The sequence below is a fragment of the Podarcis cretensis genome (genome assembly GCF_951804945.1).
Source record: "Podarcis cretensis genome assembly, chromosome: 2".
NCBI classification, from domain to species: Eukaryota; Metazoa; Chordata; class Lepidosauria; order Squamata; family Lacertidae; genus Podarcis; species Podarcis cretensis.
The window spans coordinates 107,483,479-107,500,707 of record NC_137171.1 but is presented as its reverse complement, the minus strand read 5'-3'; the positions used below and the strand labels follow the sequence as shown (position 1 = coordinate 107,500,707).

General features: G+C 47.4%; 2 protein-coding genes and 1 long non-coding RNA gene across 4 annotated transcripts in view; 1 reads left to right on the top strand and 2 right to left on the bottom strand.

Moving 5' to 3' along the window:
- Positions 1–17,229, bottom strand: part of LOC307209243 — an 88,347-nt gene that overhangs the window by 3,013 nt on the left and 68,105 nt on the right. The window lies entirely within an intron of this gene.
- RPUSD3 (RNA pseudouridine synthase D3) lies at positions 24–12,146 on the bottom strand. Of its 2 annotated transcripts, XM_079963907.1 has the most exons (10): positions 12,006–12,145; positions 10,574–10,716; positions 8,794–8,838; positions 7,439–7,535; positions 6,244–6,351; positions 5,998–6,082; positions 5,650–5,776; positions 4,683–4,822; positions 2,564–3,253; positions 24–2,529 (listed from the first exon to the last, which is right to left on the bottom strand). In XM_079963907.1, the coding sequence occupies exons 1-9, from the start codon at positions 12,098–12,100 to the stop codon at positions 3,044–3,046; spliced, it is 1,050 nt and encodes a 349-aa protein (XP_079820033.1). In that variant the 5' UTR covers positions 12,101–12,145; the 3' UTR covers positions 24–2,529; positions 2,564–3,043. The 2 variants fall into 2 exon arrangements, with proteins under 2 accessions (XP_079820033.1, XP_079820034.1); XM_079963908.1 differs by lacking the exon at positions 4,683–4,822 and having other exon boundaries at positions 12,006–12,146.
- Positions 12,333–15,429, top strand: JAGN1 (jagunal homolog 1). Its single transcript, XM_079964148.1, has 2 exons — positions 12,333–12,483; positions 13,751–15,429. The coding sequence occupies exons 1-2, from the start codon at positions 12,395–12,397 to the stop codon at positions 14,211–14,213; spliced, it is 552 nt and encodes a 183-aa protein (XP_079820274.1). The 5' UTR covers positions 12,333–12,394; the 3' UTR covers positions 14,214–15,429.

Below are 17,229 nucleotides of genomic sequence, written 5' to 3'. Positions count from 1 at the left end.
TCTCCCAACCCTTTAAAAAAATATATTTTGCAGGGAAACCCTTGTGTCACATTTGAAAACATTATTTGATGCCTTAACGCATCTAAATGGCCCCTCCTGCTTTCCACTCCATGCATTAAGATTCTTCCATTCTGGCCTCTCTAGCTGACCAAAGACCTGTAAACTTTCCAGCAGTAGCATTTGTTTTATAGCTACATAGTGGACAACAGGGGAGATCACAGCATGCTGCAGCCCTCCAGCATGAGCCACAATAATTAACACAGCTAAGAAGTCTCTTTCCACTTCTCACACACACTTTGCTGATGCTCTGCTGCAGCCTGGTTCCAGATGGCAGCAAGAGCCAAACTGCAAGCAAGGCTGCGCGCACATTTTCCAGTCGCTCTTCTTTGTTCTTTCCAAAGCAGCCTAACTGCAGGTAGCACTCTGACACTTACATGCTGCACAACAAACCATAAGCTGCATTCTTTTAATACGATTGGTGGGGATGGGTGGAACGAGGGGAGAGAGAGGAGGAGGAAAGGAGGAAAATTATGTAGTTCTTGATTTTGTTTGGGACAAAAGCTGGCCTTTCCACCCTTTAAAGAAGAATAAGCTGTAGGTTTTTAAACAGCAATTCTCATTCTGAAGGAAGCAAACAATGCTTGTTTCCTATTATTAGTGTGTGTGTGTGTGTGTGTTTGCCAACAGGACGCAGGTGGCGCTGTGGGTTAAACCACAGAGCTTAGGACTTGCCGATCAAAAGGCCAGCAGTTCAAATCCCTGCAACGGGGTGAGCTCCTGTTGCTCGATCCCTGCTCCTGCCAACCTAGCAGTTCGAAAGCACAAAGTGCAAGTAGATAAATAGGTACTGCTCCAGCAGGAAGGTAAACGGCATTTCCGTGTGCTGCTCTGGTTTCACCAATTAGCTGCTTAGTCATGCTGGCCACATGACCCAGAAGCTGTCTGCAGAAAAACGCTGGCTCCCTCGGCCAATAAAGCGAGATGAGCGCCGCAACCCCAGAGTCGGTCACAAGTGGACCTAATGGTCAGGGGTCCCTTTACCTTTATGTTTGCAAACAAGAGCCCTGATTCTGCCTCTCGTAAGTTTCACTTGCTGCTGCTACTAGAAAGCAGGAATCTCTGGCCCTCGGCCCTTGCAGGAGACTGCTCCAGACCCCTCTGCAGCCACCCTCTTTAGAAGAAAAGGAAAAAGTGGCCAAGTAATATGGTTGTGCCCAGGTCTGCAAACTCTCTCAAGTGGCCTGGACCTATGTGTATAGCACAAAACTAGATTCCCCCTACCCCATAAACATTCCTCTAGTCTGAACTCAACTTGCACCTCTGCACCATAATACAGCCTGAAAACAGGATGAACCTGATGCCTGCAATCTTATGCCAGTTATCTCACTGCAGTAACTCAACAAGGCTCTCCGGTTACCCTGTTGACAGAAAGCCATTGTAAAGATAACCATCTGCCACTACTAAGAGCGCTTGTTCCAACTCTGCGCTTCTTGCCGTAAGCTAAACGACACCAGTCCAGCGGTTATCAAATCAAGCTTACTACTAAACTACTAGGCATGAAAACAAGGAAGGTACACCTTTATCGGATCAATTCGTATCAGCAGAGAAGAGGACAAGCTTTCAGATTACACAAAGCCGCTTCAGATAAGACGGGAGGAGGAGCTGGCTGCCAGCTGTAGACAACATTTTAAACCAGCATTCCAACTAAAACTTTGCACACTCATGCGCCCACATCCTGGCATCATGGATAATGCCAGCTGGTGCCTGGGGTGGGGCCTCCTCAGCGGTGGCACCTTGCTTATGGACCTTTTGTCCAGGGAGGCTCCCATGACGCCTGCCCTTCAGTATGCTCATCACTCGGGGAAGGCCTTTTGTCTTTCCCCAAGGTTTTCGTTAAAACAGGTTTTTATAAATTGCTGCCACTTCTGAAGCTGCATTTTCATCTTACTGCCATTTATTTAATCACGTAAAAGTTACCCTGAGAATATTTATATGGAAGGGTGGCCTGGACGGTTTTAAAAATTACTCTCAGTTCAGTAGAAGACACAGAATAAGCAAAGGGATCCTTATCTGAAACACATTCAGCAACAGCTCTTTATGCTTAAAGGTTCTGATTTTATATATATATATATATACAGTGGTACCTCAGTTTACGAATTTAATCTGTTCCAGAAGCCCATTCTTAAATCAAAACCGTTCTTAAACCGAGGCGCACTTTCCCTAATGAAGCCTCCCCTCACCAGTGCCCTTCCGTTCTTAAACCGAGGTAAAGTTCACACCCCAGGACACTACTTTCAGTTTTGTGGAGTACGTAAACGGAATAGTTCGTAAACAGGGCTGTTCTTAAACCGAGGTACCACTATATATATATGTAGAAAAGCAGTAGTGAAAAGCCAAAGCACATTTTTTTCATTAGTCATTTGTGTTTCATAGATATACGGATTAAAGGAGAGAAGCCTACGCTGCTTTGCCCCCCCAGAAGAGTGCCATTATCTTGAGTGCCAGAGGCAACCATTGGCAAGCAATTGCCTCTTCTGGAAAGATAAATGCCGAGCACAGTGGCTTAGTGCTGCAAGGAGCGTAAACCACACAGCATGAGGAGTGCATGCATCCCATCGTAGGTAATGGGAGTGCAGCACTCCCGCCGATTTCAGTAGGAGTTGGGTGTGCCGAAGCTTTTTCCGGCCGCGTTGCCGTGGCGCAACCATGTGTACGTAATTGGCCTGCTGGTTCACAGCCTGTGGAGGTTGCATTTATCAGGGCAAACATAAACTCTAGAACCCAGGTTTCCTTCACTGCTACCTTCATTGCTGCACGGCACAAAGAGTTCCAAAAATTGCTTCTGCTGCCCTGTTAAGACCGCAGGAGGTGTAAAAGAAGCCTCTCCCTTTCACGCCCTTCATCCGGCCAGTAGGAGACGAGATGCTTCTTTCCGCAGCAAGAACCTGGCAGAGACCTGCTTCTGGCTGTCAAAAGCTATCACTTCCAGTTGACCAGGGCAGGCGGTACCTGCTGAGCTGAGGCAAATGCTTCGGATGCCTTGTCATTGCTTGTTTTTGTCCTGTGGCAAGGCGAGGCCCAGAAGACAAAGGGTCTTCAGGAAAAAAGGTGGCGGAGGAGCTGTGAGCACAGTGCGGGAGGAAGGGGAGCCGGCGGCCGGGAGGAGGAGCTGGTGCAGGTGCAGGTGGAGAGGCAATCGGTGCGCCAGTTGCTGCCGCAGGCGCAGCTTCTTCAGCAGAGCATCTTCTAGGACCTGTCAAGAGGGTGGAGGGGAAGGAAACATCATTACAACTTTCTACAGCAGCGGTTCTCAACCTGTGGGTCCCCAGATGTTGTTGGACTACAACTCCCATCATCCCTGAGCTCTGGCCTTGCTAGCTAGGGGTGATGGGAGTTGTAGTTCAACAACATCTGGGGACCCACAGGTGGAGAAAGGCTGTTCTACAGGAAAGTGCATAACAGTCCTTATTTTACTCGGGGGGGGGGGGGAGCTTTTTGTCACTCTAGCCCAGGCTTCCTCAACCTCAGCCCTCCAGATGTTTTTGGCCTACAACTCCCATCATCCCTTAGGTAGCAGGACCAGTGGTCAGGGATGATGGAAATTGTAGTCTCAAAACATCTGGAGGGCCAAGTTTGAGGAAGCCTGCTGTAGCCCAAGTCTCATTTTTATCCTTGCCAAGTGTGGATGGTTCATTACAGTACAGTGACTTGTCCCAAGGCAAGAGGCAGTTTCTTCGCCGAGCAGGACCTGGAGCTTGGAAGGTTCTTGAGTCCAAGCACAGTAGGAAGATCAACTGAGCTCCAAATCAGATGTGGTGTGGAAGATCTTACAGTCTTGTTCTCCCTTTGATTTTGATTTTAAATACCTTGACACCACCCCCATACAGTTGCTTTGAAGGTCATTTTATTCTATGAACCACCCTGAGATCTTATGAAAAGCGGTATATAAATCAATCAATCAATCAATCAATCAATCAATCAAACAAACAAAGAATTAAACCTGTGTGGTACTCATCTGCCCCTATTAAGTTAGTAACAGCTTGGGGAGTTGTGAGGTCTGGGGGAAGTTTGGAAGCAAAGAGTTTATTTTGTTTTATTTAATAGATTTTTTTACCGCTCTTCAAGGATCACAGGGTGGTTTACAACAACAACAACAACAACAACAACAACAACAACAATGCATACCATCCTAATAAACGAAAAGGAGGCCCTACTCCAGGCATGCCCCTGCCATCAGAAGTTAGGAGGGAGCCGGGGCAATGGAGCGGTTAGAGTGTTTGACTAGGATTGGGGAGAAACAGATTCGTTTCCATTGGGCCCCATTTTACAAGGAAAGGCTCCTGGAGCAAAAAGAAAAGTTGGAAGGCTGTAGCCAGGAATGTCAGCTACTTGTATGGCCATAAAGCAGAGATGAGGAGCCACATGTTGTTGGACTCCCATCAGCCCCAGTCAACACAGTCAATGGTCAGGGATGTTAGGAGCTGTACATCTGCAGGGCAAAAGGTTCCCCAATGGATGTAAAACTTGATTGCTGCTGCTATCTCCCAAGTGATATAGCCTTGGGTTGTGGAGACACAGATCTGACTGTGCGAAATCAGTCAGGTTCCTTCCTTCTATCCTGCTACATCGCTCTGTAGATCCCCGACACCAAGACAGGAGGCAGCATCAGAGCAGTTTGGTACCTGTGTGCGAGGAAGGGTACTCTCAGCTGGCAAGAGGAAGGGCTCCCCCAGGACAGACCCCACACGGGAGGAATACACGTGGTCCCCTAGCGCAGGGCTCAGCAGCAGTATCAAGCTGACCAGGAGCTGGTTAGTAAAGGCTGCCAAAAGGACAAAGGAGAGATGAAGAGGGGGCCTCAGTGTAGAATTTCCCAACAGTGCTTCACACTGTGACCTTCGCAATCCAAGCTCTTTTTAAAACCCGAGTAAGACAAATAGACAGCGTCAAAAAACAAGAACTACGATAGCCTGATCTGGTACCCAAGGAACCCAGATTTCTGCAGTGTAAAATAAGGAAAGGAGGCAAAAGGACAGAACCCCAGACTGCAGAGGGTATTAATTTGCAAAATGAAACACTTTAAATTGAAATGAAATGAAACACTCTGTATTAATTTGCAAAATGAAACACTTTAAATGTGCAAAAATGGCAAAAACAGCCAGGCAAGCATTTCTGGGGGGCAAGGCTAAGATAGTAAGAGGAAAGGAAAAGAAACAGGCTTAAAATAAGAGAAGGAAAAGTGAAGGCAGAGAGGGACGGGAAAATCAACTGGCCATGAACACCCCATCGCCTAATTATAAAAGGACCCAGCGAAGTTCCATTTGACTTCCCGCCCGTCAAGTAAACAACTACACAGTTATGTACAGGAAAGGTTTCTCTAAAGTCACGAGAGCTAGAAACTTGACAAACTGTAAAAAGAAGAGGCGGCTAAGGATTTGCTATCTCAGATTCCAAAGTGTATGCTGGGCTACCTGGAGAGCTTTTTGATCAAAAAGTTTATACATTTTATAAATGGAAAAAATCTTGGGGGGGGGGTTAGCTGTAACTGAGGGAACTCGTGTCAGCTTCTCAGCTTGCTTTGCATATCACAGCGTCCCTTTCCAGTTATTCCTGCAACTGCCTCTGTGCCACAGGGCCTCCATCACGCACCTGTCAGTGGCTGTAGCTGCACCAAGGCGCAGCCTTCGCGGGAGTCCAGCACCTTATAGAGTGTCTGTGTTTTTCTAACCTCCTTCCTCTGGAGGCTGCCTCGAGAAGGCGAAGCCACTGGCACCACCTGCAACCCAAACAGAAGCCCCGAGTCAGTGTGTTTCCTGAGGGCCAATGGAAACTTCAGCAGTAATCCTTGCGCCCAGTCCAGGCAACTGGATCTCAGAGGAGGCGAGACCAAACTTCTCAGACCCTGCAGGGACTCCACTGAACGGGCAGCAGCAGCAGGCAAATTCCCTAGAGCCGCAATATCAAATCCTTCCCTCCCTGTTAAAAGCCTGTCCTCACCAGCTTATGGTCTTCGACTTGTATCAGTTTGAGACCTGTACGAATTTCCCCTTCCGAGCCTGCAGGGATCCTGGTAGTGACAGCACTGCAAGGAGAAGGTTTTCTGTCAGGCCACACACACACCAAACTGGGCCTACAACGCTTTGAAGGAAATGGGGAAGGCAGAATGGGAACCTAAAGTCTTTTTGATGAGGGATCCCCACCCTGCCATGGAAACGGGAAGCGATTAGGAAGTCTTCATCTCACCAGTATGTAGCGGCTGGATCTCCTGCTCTCTTACATCGGGCATAGAAATCCTGGAGGTGCCGGGTGGTGCTCGGGCAACCTGAGAGCAGAACAAGTCCAGAACTCTCCCTAGGGAGAGGCAAAATCCTTTATTAATTCTCTGACACAGGTCATGAGTAAGTAATCCTGTGGACAGAATAGTGCCTTGCTTAAAACCATGCAAGGTGGCATCAATGGCCAAAGGTCACAACAGCTACAAGTTCCTGCCAGTATCTGAGGCTATTTTATAAACCTCTGTCATGTCTCCCCGCCCTGTCATCCCTTTTTCTCCCCCCCCCCAATAATTTTATTAAGTTTTCTACAATTATAACAAATACTGCAACAAACGTTGCACAACCGTGAAACAAACCAAAGCAAAAGCAAAAACAAAAAATACATCTATGAAAAACAACAAATATACAACGCAAACTTAATTATTTAAAAATCCAACCTTATAAACATATTACTTGACTTCCTCTAGTCCCTCCCTTCTGAATTTCCTTGTGTCTGAATTTAACAGCTTTCCAATATCATTATTAAACAACAATATTCCATTTATAATCAAATTTGTTCACTTTTCTTAGTGTTCTAAATCCCATTTATTTAAATAAATCCTAATTTAATCCTAGGCCTATTTGGTACTTTCAAGTAATTTCTAATTTTTAATATTACAATATTTATTCATATAGTCCTTGACTGTTGTCCCTTTTTCTAAGCGAATAATCTCGCAAGCGTTATAAAACCTCCCTTATAGGGAGTTGCTCCAGCCTCGCAGTCTTTTGACTCACAAAGCCAATCACAAATCTTTCCACTAGCCCTTGGCAACCATTTTTATTTTATTTTTTGCATACAGAAGTTCTGAAGTGAATTCAGAGCACATGATCATATCCGGAACACTGGAGCTGTAGTACAGATCAGCTGTCTAACTTCTGTGCTATGGGTTCTCTTGCAATACGGCAGTTTAATCGGATTTTACTGAATGCCCTCTTGCTGATTATGTCAGGACATGGTCTGGAGGTGCAGGATGGGAAGCTGAAGCAAAGTAGTATCCGGATGGGAGCACATGTGTGCTGCCTTGAGTTCTATGGTGGAAGAAAGGTGGGATTTAAATAAATAAGACCCATCCTGTACACAGCCTGTTGTCATTCTCTCCAAAACCTTGTCTCCGTTTACTTACTTTACTGCAGCTTTTATCACAGCGAGGTTCTGTGGGAAGCCAAGCTTCTGGCTTAGATCCGGTAAAAGAGACAGCAAAGTCAGCTCCCCTGGTTTGCCTGTTGTTGGCAGAGAAGGAGGGAAAAATCACTGATGCCACACAGAAGCTAACCATTACTCACGGCTGCAAAGAAGAGGCTTGTTCTGGCAAAGGCTTGCCAGCCCTTCCCACCCTGGTCCAGCTTTACTTTGGGAGCTCAGTTATTTACTTATTATTTCACAAAATGTATATACCACTTGACTGTACAAAAAAACCCTCAAAGCAGTTTGCAAAAAAAGATTTTTAAAATTGTCACTAAAAAAAATTACAACAGTAATTTAAAACATACAGCAAGTTAAAACCATAATAGAATAAACTAAAACAAATTAAAACTCATACAAACTTTCTGAACATCTGGATAAATGTAAAGGTAAAGGGACCCCTTACCATTAGGTCCAGTCGTGTCTGACTCTGGGGTTGCGGCGCTCATCTCGCTTTATTGTCCGAGGGAGCCGGCGTACAGCTTCCGGGTCATGTGGCCAGCATGACTAAGCCGCTTCTGGCGAACCAGAGCAGAGCACGGAAACGCCGTTTACCTTCCCGCCGGAGTGGTACCTATTTATCTACTTGCACTTTGACGGGCTTTCGAACTGCTAGGTTGGCAGGAGCAGGGACCGAGCAACAGGAGTTCACCCCGTTGCGGGGATTCGAACCGCCAACCTTCTGATCGGCAAGTCCTAGGCTCTTTGGTTTAACCCACAGCGCCACCCGCGTCCAGAACATCTGGATAGGCTTGTCTAAATAAGAATGCCTTCAGCAGAATAGAGTGAAGGTGTCTGACTGATATCAACAGGCAGGGAGTTCCCAAGTGTCGGTGCCGCCACATGAAATGATCAAGTTCTGACAGATGCAATGTGAATATTATGTGGCATCTGTAAAAGTTCCAATTCTGCCAATCAAAGCAGTTCAGTGGGCACATGTGGGGTAAGGCAATATCGCAGGTAAACTAGTCAAGAGTTGTTAAGGGCTTTATATACTAATAGTAACACCTTGAACTCAGCCCAGTAGTGGATCAGCAACCAGTGCAGACCTCTGAGTACAGGTGTTATATGCTGATAAGGCCTCCCTCCTGTCAGTAATCATGCTGCAGCATTCTGCACTAACTGCCAAGCGCAAGGGGAGGCCACATACAACACATATTTAATCTGTACAGTACAGGCATATCTGTATGTATTTCTAAAGGCATTTCTATAATCCTGCATTTCCACTTTCAAAGGAAATGCCCAAGGCACGCAACCCCACAGGATCCAAACACATCAAAATGTAACGCCACATACCTGTCACAGGTAAGCCAGGGGGTTTGCTGATGGCCACCAGTGAACCTGAAATACAAAAGAACCAGGAGCCTCAGGGACAAATGGTGATTGTTGGAGTCTTCAAACAAACTCCAAAACATGTCAACAACCTCTGCCACAATGCAGAATCGAAAGGAGGCTCTGGGTGGAATTTTCCATGCTCGGGGTAAGGGGCTTCTTGTATAAGCAGAAATCCCTGTTCCTCTCCACCATCTCTATATTTCCTTTCCCTTTCAAATGTATGCCCCCTTCTCCCCAACATATTTTTTTTGACAGCAGCGTTCTAAACAAAAGACCAAATTCAGAGGGATTGGGACAGGGCTGTGGAGAGAGAATACATAAACACACAAAGGTGTGCTGTGCAATTATATCACTAATGCAAACCACGCAAGCTACATTCTGCACACTTTCTGCATAAGGAAAATGGGGATCTACTGCAAGTTTCACAATCCTCCGATAGAGCAGCCAAGGCTAATAGGCCAGTTTTTACTCTCAATGGTTTTTTTTTCCATTTGTTAATACCAAGTCTATACAATTAGGAAGAATGCAGCTCACTAACCATGTATGGCAGACCAACAGAGGATCTATACACCTATTTTTACTGCCTGTACCTTGCTTGGGCTGAAAACCCAGCATAAGTTGTCAAGTGCAGTATCTGGAAAGCCATCATACATGGCTTGAGAGTTGCATTGAGCTTGGTGAGCACAGGTTGTGCAGGCAGGTCTGATTTATAACACTCCAGGGCTAGGCAATATGAAACTGTGCCTTCACCCACCCCACTAGAATACTAAATCTGTCCCAATTTGTCTACATCCTTCTTAAAATGAGGCACCCCAAACCAGACACAGTACAGTCGTCCCTTGGAAGTCAAACAGAATCCGTTCCGGAAGTCTGTCCAATTTCCAAAACCAAACTGTGGCTTCTGATTGGCTGCAGGACATTTGGGTTCCAAAAGAACGTTCACAAACCAGAACAATCACTTCTGGGTTTGCAATGTTTGGGAGCCAAAACATCTGAGCTCCAGGGTGTTCAGGATCCAAGGTACGACTGTATTCCAGTTGAGGTCTGATTTGGGTAGAATGAACGGGAACAATTACTTCCAGCAAGTTAGAAATTATGGTTCTGTTAATGCATCCTCAAATCTTATTAGCCTTCCTTGCAGCTGCATCACACTTACTGATTCATGTGCTACTTGCGGTAATAATGATAATAATTTATTATTTATACCCTGCCCATCTGGCTGAGTCTCCCCAGTCACTCTGGGTGGCTCCCAATCAAATGTTAAAAACAGTACAGCATTAAATATTAAATACTTCCCTAAACAGGGCTGCCTTCAGATGTCTTTTAAAGATAGGATAACTGCTTATTTCCTTCACATCTGAAGGGAGTGTGTTCCACAGGATGGGCGCCACTATCAAGAAGGCCCTCTACCTGGTTCCCTGTAACCTCACTTCTCGCAATGAGGGAACCGCCAGAAGGCCCTCGGCGCTGGATCTCAGTGTCCGGGCTGAACGATGGGGGTGGAGACGCTCCTTCAGGTATGCAGGACCAAGGCCGTTTAGGGCTTTAAAGGTCAGCACCAACACTTTGAATTGTGCTCAGAAACGTACTGGGACCCAATGCAGATCTCTCAGGACCAGTGTTATGTGGTCCCGGCAGCCACTCCCAGTCACCAATCTAGCTGCCACATTTTGGATTAAGGCTACAATCCCAAGATTCTTTTCACATGTCGTTCTAGTGTTATGAGAAATGACAGACATACCATCTGCATGCACTACTGATGCTTCCAGCAGGTTCAACGTTTCCTCGGGGCTGAGTGATCTTGTGGGACTCAAGATGCTTACTTCACTGGAGTTGTCTGTGACTGGCTTCCGTGAGCCTCTTTGCTTCTGCAGCAATTGATACCTACAAAATAAGAAACTGTAAATAATCACCAATATATAGCCAGCTGGCCTTAAGCTCCATACTTTCGTCTCCCATTCTGACACTGGCTCCTTCTACACACAGCTTGCCTGCCACTCTTAACTTCCTCTAACAATACATAAATATTGATCTGGATTCATATCTTGCATCTATGAGAGAAGCTGCTAACAACAGCTCTGGATTATATAATGGGTCTGTGCCCATCAAGGGGCTCAGAATACAGAGTGATCAAGTAAATGAGTGTACGCAGAGGGAGAAAAACAAAATTCGAATATGTATGTAGAGAATTGGTTATTCTGATTATGGGCAACAGCCAGCAGAAGGGACCCTAGGGAGCCAGTTTTAAAACAGATGTTAATGATGGTGTTGTTCTACGCCTCCATCTCCATCTCTCTCATAGGGTAGTTGTAATATTAGCCAATGTCAGAAAGGAGACACACTAGCTCTCTAAGTCTAACTGAAATCAGTAAGACACGTGAATGAGCACATTTAGGGCCAGTGGGGAGAGAGGACTTATCTACCACACAACACTTTTCACAAACTTGACCCCTATCCAACCAGATCTCAAACACCTTCCGATTCCCTTCCCCCCCCACCCTTCTCAAATATCTCCCTTCACTCGCACGCAGTGCCATCCAATATTCTCTCCACCACCTCAACCGACAGCCTCTCCCCATGTTCCCAACTCGTCAGTCAAACCACCCGCAGGGTTTTTGTGGGGCGAAAGTGTCTCAATGTTGCATTTTAAAAAATCAAAAACCCATTACCTACTTTAGATCTCCTGCCTCCTAATACCAGGTTGCACTTACTGATTAAAGCAAAAGGCACTCTGCATATGCTTGGAGGTGTTTTTTTCTTTATCCATACTTTTCAGAATTAGGCCTTAAGACTATAAATAGGTTCTTGGGGCTAAGCCCCAAAGGAACCCTGGCTCAACCCTGTACACCTCTGTCCAGTTAACAGGATGCTGGTACCTCAAGGAAGAGTCAGGAACTTCCTTCCAGTAACTTAAATCTGTATCCAGAAGAAACGTCTGGGCCTCATTATCATTGCAGCCACCTTTTATTTCTAGCTTTGGAAGCTCAACAGGTGATACCTCCCTCCTATCACTTACATCCCCTGTTTTTGGGGGGGAAGGGGAAACCAAACCACACCTGTTGAATTTCTGCCTGGCACAGGCTGAGAGGTGGCTGGCCGAAAAGAGTGGGATACACAGTGGGGGGGGGGGAGACAAACCGACTCCCTGCCCAGTTTCCTCACGAGCCTCTTACCAGGCGCGGGAGCTGAACGGCCTTCCGCACCCGCAGAGGAGGCACCAACGGCTCGAGCGGAACATCGCGACCCTGAGGAGAGCAGAAGGCTCCATTCAGACCCGCGCGCGCGCAAAACGGCGAAGGACAAACCAGAAAGGGCTCGCTAGGCCCGCTGGGAAATGTAGTTTCGCATTGGCGCGGCTCCCCCACCCCTTTCCTTCTCCTACTAACTAGGGGATTGGTCAGCGTCACACGAGAGACGGCGAGAGCTACCAATCAGAGAGGCGCGGGCGAGCAAACATCCGCCCCCCCTCGCTTCCAACATTATAGCCACCGACGCGAAGGGAACGGGAACGGCTTTGGATTGACGCATGCGCACTTGGGTTCGCTAACCCTCCTGGTGAAAGATGGCGTCCCGCGCGGGACCTCGAGCCGCTGGAACCGACGGCAGCGACTTCCGGCACCGGGAGCGCGTGGCACAGCACTACCAAATGAGGTGCCGCGCGGGGTGGGGGGTGGGGCCAGCAAGCCGCGCGCCCAGCGGGGGAAACCAGGCTGCTTCCCCCGCCTCCGCAGCAGTGCACGTTGCCGGAGCTTCCCGCTGTCATCCCTCCTTAGTCATTCGCCATCGTGGAGTCCCCCCCCCCCGTCCGCTTATCGGGCAGCGTCGTTGCGTTTTCGCCGCCGCCCTCTTGCGTGTGGGTGGGGGAAAGCTAAATGCATGTAACGTCGTTGTGCAGATCGCCCGGTAAATCACTATGCAGTAAGACTGGGGGGGGGGGGGGGGGAGAGACCTGGTGTTGTGGGAAGAGGTTGATGGGTTGGCCACCTACTAATGAGGTTTGGTTTTGTTTTTCCTCTGCCTGTGTCTTTCACACAGCTGGAGATTCAGCTAGCCAGGCCTTCTCCATCACAGTATCTGTACTAGGAAAAGTTTTCCTCTACTGAATTTTGATTTCTTGTGCAGCTGCTAAAGGCACAGGAAACTTGTTCTTAAAAAAAAGAAGCTGGCATCTGGATTGCAGCTCCACCTTCCTTGCAGAATGTTAGAATTAAATTATCAGCAGCACCCCCCATAAAATATTCGATTCTCTGTTCTTTAAAATAGGATCATCCCAATCGCCACAGACCAGTACAGTCGGAATTCTTTTGCTCAATTGGTCGAGAGCAGCCTGTGTTGGACTCCAAATCCTTTCGGCCTTTGTCATCATGGCCTGTGGTCACGGATGATGGGAGCTGTAATACAACAGCACTTGAGGACCCATGGTTGAGGATGTAGAGCAGCGTCCGTCAACGCTGGGTCCCTGGATGTTGCTGGATGTTATCCCCAGCCAGCTCAGCCAGTCAGGGATGATGGCAGTTGCATCGCAACAATGTCTGGGAATCTGAGATGAGAATAAGTGACACAAAAATGAAACTTTGTGCTACATTGGATTATTGTCTGTGCTAAAAAATGGGGTCAATAAGAGAGAGTAAGCTTTGCTTAGAAGCTTATTTTGGCATTAAGTGGTACATATATTAATAAATAGCAATAGTATAATAATTCTGCAGTCTGAGATGGTAGGGGTTAACATCCAGAAAATCAACTCCCTGCTTTGGGTTTGGGTTTGTTGGGTTTTTGTAGCTTATAGCCTATGTCATTCTGCCTAGTTCTTCACCCGTTTCTCTTGGGGTTGACTGTCTCACCACCATATTAGAAATTACCTTTTAGTGCTGGCTCTTGCTCACCCTTGCCGCCCCCTCCCTCCTTCTGCTTCCCACAGTGTGTCCCTCAAGTCGGAGATTAAGAAGTTGATCTACATGCAGATAGCTCTGTGGCTTCTGGTGGCAGCGCAGATGTGTGTCGCTCACTTCAAGCTGCTGCCCCACGACCAGGTGGCCATGCCTTACCAGTGGGAGTACCCGTACCTGCTCAGCATCATCCCTTCGCTCTTCGGCCTCTTCTCCTTCCCGCGGAACAACATCAGCTACCTGGTCATCTCCATGATCAGCACAGGCCTTTTCTCAGTGGCGCCTCTCATCTATGGCAGCATGGAGATGTTCCCGATGGCGCAGCAGCTCTACCGCCACGGCAAGGCCTACCGCTTCATCTTTGGCTTCTCCGCCGTCTCCGTCATGTACTTGCTGGTGGTGGTCGCCGTGCAGGTTCACGGCTGGCAGCTGTATTACAGCAAGAAGCTGCTGGACTCCTGGTTTACCAGCACACAGGAGAAAAAGAAGAAATGAACACGCGGCCAGGAGTTCACCTGCATGCAGCGATGTCTGGGGGCTTGGGGGGGGGGGCTCAGGGGTGCCCTGCTCAAGCAGAGGCAGATGGCGCTCTTTGGGATTCTCTGCCCTCCCTACCATGCCAAGCTGATGGGAGGTGGCAAGGGCTCCATTTGAGCAGGGTGAAAGCCTCTGTGGGTGCCTTCTGACCCCCTGCTGGCAACCACAGGGACTAGGAGCTGCAGACTTGGGCAACCCTCCTTTTGGGAGGGATTTACGGGAGAGGCAACTGGTGCCTTTCAGAAAGACCTTTCCTAGCTTGCTCAGACTGAGAGATGCAGGGCGGTCCTGCTGATTTGAATGAACGCTGAATCGTGACCAGGCAGGCTGACTCCATCTTCTTGAGTTGGTTAGATGTGAGTTGGGTAAGAGAACTGCTCATGGTGAGACTTGGGGTCCCATCACGTTCCACCCATCTTAAGAGTTCCCAATCAAGCCCTTTTGAGAGATTATGCTATGTGTACTTACCATATTTTTCTGTGTATAACGACCCCTATTTTTTGGGACCGCAACAAAATAATTTGGGGGGGGGGGGAGAAATTGCTCAGAGTTCTTGCACTTTTTTGTGGGGAGATTGCCCAGAGTTGTTGAGCTTTTTTGGGGGGGCACCACTGCAAAACGCTCGACAACCTACCCCCCACACATCACTACAGACATCAATCGTCTACATACTACTACTACTACTACTACTACTACTAATAATAATAATTTATTATTTATACCCCGCCCATCTGGCTGAGTTTCCCCAGCCACTCTGGGCGGCTCCCAATCAAGTGTTAAAAACAGTACAGCGTTAAATATTAAAAACTTCCCTGAACAGGGCTGCCTTAAGATGTCTTCTGAATGTCAGGTAGTTGTTTATCTCTTTGACATCTGATGGGAGGGCGTTCCACAGGGCGGGCGCCACTACCGAGAAGGCCCTCTGTCTGGTTCCCTGTAGCCTCACTGCCCAAAGCCCAACTGCCCAATCGATGCAACCACAGCCTGCTGTCCCTTGCTCATTTAGTCATGTAGATGGGTTTCCATCTTTGCTCATAACCCCCCTTGCCTTTTCCTATAACTGCCTGGGTGCCCCAGAGACTGCTGCCGCCACCCCATTCCCAGCTAATGAGTTTCAGCACACACACACCCCATGTACTTGGGTACCAAATAAAGAAAAATATTGCAGAACGTTGCACCTGGGTTTTGTTTTTAATTAGCAGGGGGTGGGTGTGATGGTGGCAGTTGGCTCGAGCTGCTAGAGGTGAAACCACCCTCAATCATGCATTGTCCGGTCTTCAGGAGGCGCTGAGGGCCTCGCAGTGCCAGATAACAGTGTGGTGTGCTAAGAGTGCCCACCAGTACCTCCAGTGTCCGTGAAAGGTCTCAGTAAATATCCTCTCCAAAATCCACAGTGCAAATGAGAGGATGTTTGCGCCTTCTGCTCAGTTCCTGTTCACATTGGAACATGCCCCATTAAGCTTGGACACATTTCATTGGATGTTGCAGTTGGATAGCCACCTTCCTATCCATTCTGAACAGAGGAGAGACACAAAGAGCTCTCACTGAGCAAGCGCAGCAGTGGCGTAGATGTCATTTCCCCCTACATTTTTCTGTTCTTTGAGAGGTGGCAGCCATTTTGTGTTGCTCCATTCCCTACAGCAGCCATCTTGTGATGGGTGCCCTTTCTCAAGATTCCAAGGATGCCCACTGGCCTAAGGAATGCCACTGTCAATGGGAAAGAAAGTGGAGGTTTGTGGGGTGAGTAGATCTCTTGCCTACATAGAAAGCTTCCTTGAGGTAGTCACAAGTGTAGACATTTGCTCCCCTGTGCAAAAAGAAGCTGAAGAACAGAACAAGATTGGTTCCAAAAAAGACTCTTAATACAGATCTACACCATACATTTAAATCGGGTCCAAAGCACATTCAAAGCACACGAGTTCCCACAAAGAATTCTGGGTACCGTAGTTTGCTAAGAGGGCTGAGGATAGTAGCTCTGTGAGGAGGAATTTGAGGCAGATCTCCCCAATCTATGTCTGATACTCTAATCAAGCTTAACATGCTGATTCTCTAATAGCTACTTATAATTGCTCCCATACCACAATATTATTATTTTATTTTGATATATTTCAAGCAGTAGGAAATTGGGACAAAATTTAATAATACTTTGGATCTTATGCTTGTTGAATGGTAGTTATTCTGATTTTCTGGTTACCTTACATGTGCCCTATTGGTCAGAAAAATGTGGTGCAGCCAACTCATTTAGCTGCAGAAGGTCAAGAAACCTGGTAAATTGGAGTGGGGGGGGGGAAGAGAAGTTGTGATGTCATCATTCAAGATGACAGGTGAGCCAACTGCCACGCTCGCAGCTGCAGTATTTCTTTTAAAGAATTGTTGTACAAGGTGACAAAACTGCCAGGTAAGCAGGTGGATCAGGTGGGCAATGATCCAAGAATCTTGGGGTGCTATGCATCCTCAGCTAAAACCATGCACTGAGTGAGAATGTTTCTGACCACTCTGAAACGGAAGCAAGCCCTACTGCAGCACGAATAATAGCACATGTTACTGAGGGAGGACATGAGAGCTACAACCAGGGCCATTTTTCCCCCAGCTGGAACTTACTCATTTCTGGCACCTTTCAGGTGGGTGCAATTGCCATGACGAGAGAACAAGGGAGACATTCATGATGAATTCCGGTACCTCTTTTTCTAGAAAAATAGCACTGTCTGCAACAGTTCTAAAAGGACCCCTCTGAAAAGACTGCAGAGTCTACAATAGGAATAGGACTGAGGCACAACACTTCCATTGAGACCTTTACTAAAGTCACTGCGAATCTTCTGCCTACGGTGGAAGAACATAAATAACACAAGTAATCTGAGACTGAGAGGCATCCTTGAAGATATGGGGAAGGCAGGATTTAATTACCACCTCGGTGGCATGGTTTAAAGAGGTTTTCCCAGACATTTCCGATACTAGTAACATCCCGGAAGCCTAA

What these genes read in the sequence shown, in the direction of transcription:
- JAGN1 (XM_079964148.1), top strand. Translation starts at nt 12,395, where the DNA reads ATGGCGTCCCGCGCGGGACCTCGAGCCGCTGGAACCGACGGCAGCGAC. An exon ending in GCACAGCACTACCAAATGAG is followed by an intron (nt 12,484 to 13,750) that starts GTGCCGCGCGGG and finishes TGCTTCCCACAG; the next exon opens with TGTGTCCCTCAAGTCGGAGA.
- RPUSD3 (XM_079963907.1), bottom strand. Translation starts at nt 12,100, where the DNA reads ATGGAGCCTTCTGCTCTCCTCAGGGTCGCGATGTTCCGCTCGAGCCGT. An exon ending in GTGATAAAAGCTGCAGTAAA is followed by an intron (nt 6,352 to 7,438) that starts GTAAGTAAACGG and finishes GCCTCTCCCTAG; the next exon opens with GGAGAGTTCTGGACTTGTTC. An exon ending in GATCCAGCCGCTACATACTG is followed by an intron (nt 6,083 to 6,243) that starts GTGAGATGAAGA and finishes TTCTCCTTGCAG; the next exon opens with TGCTGTCACTACCAGGATCC.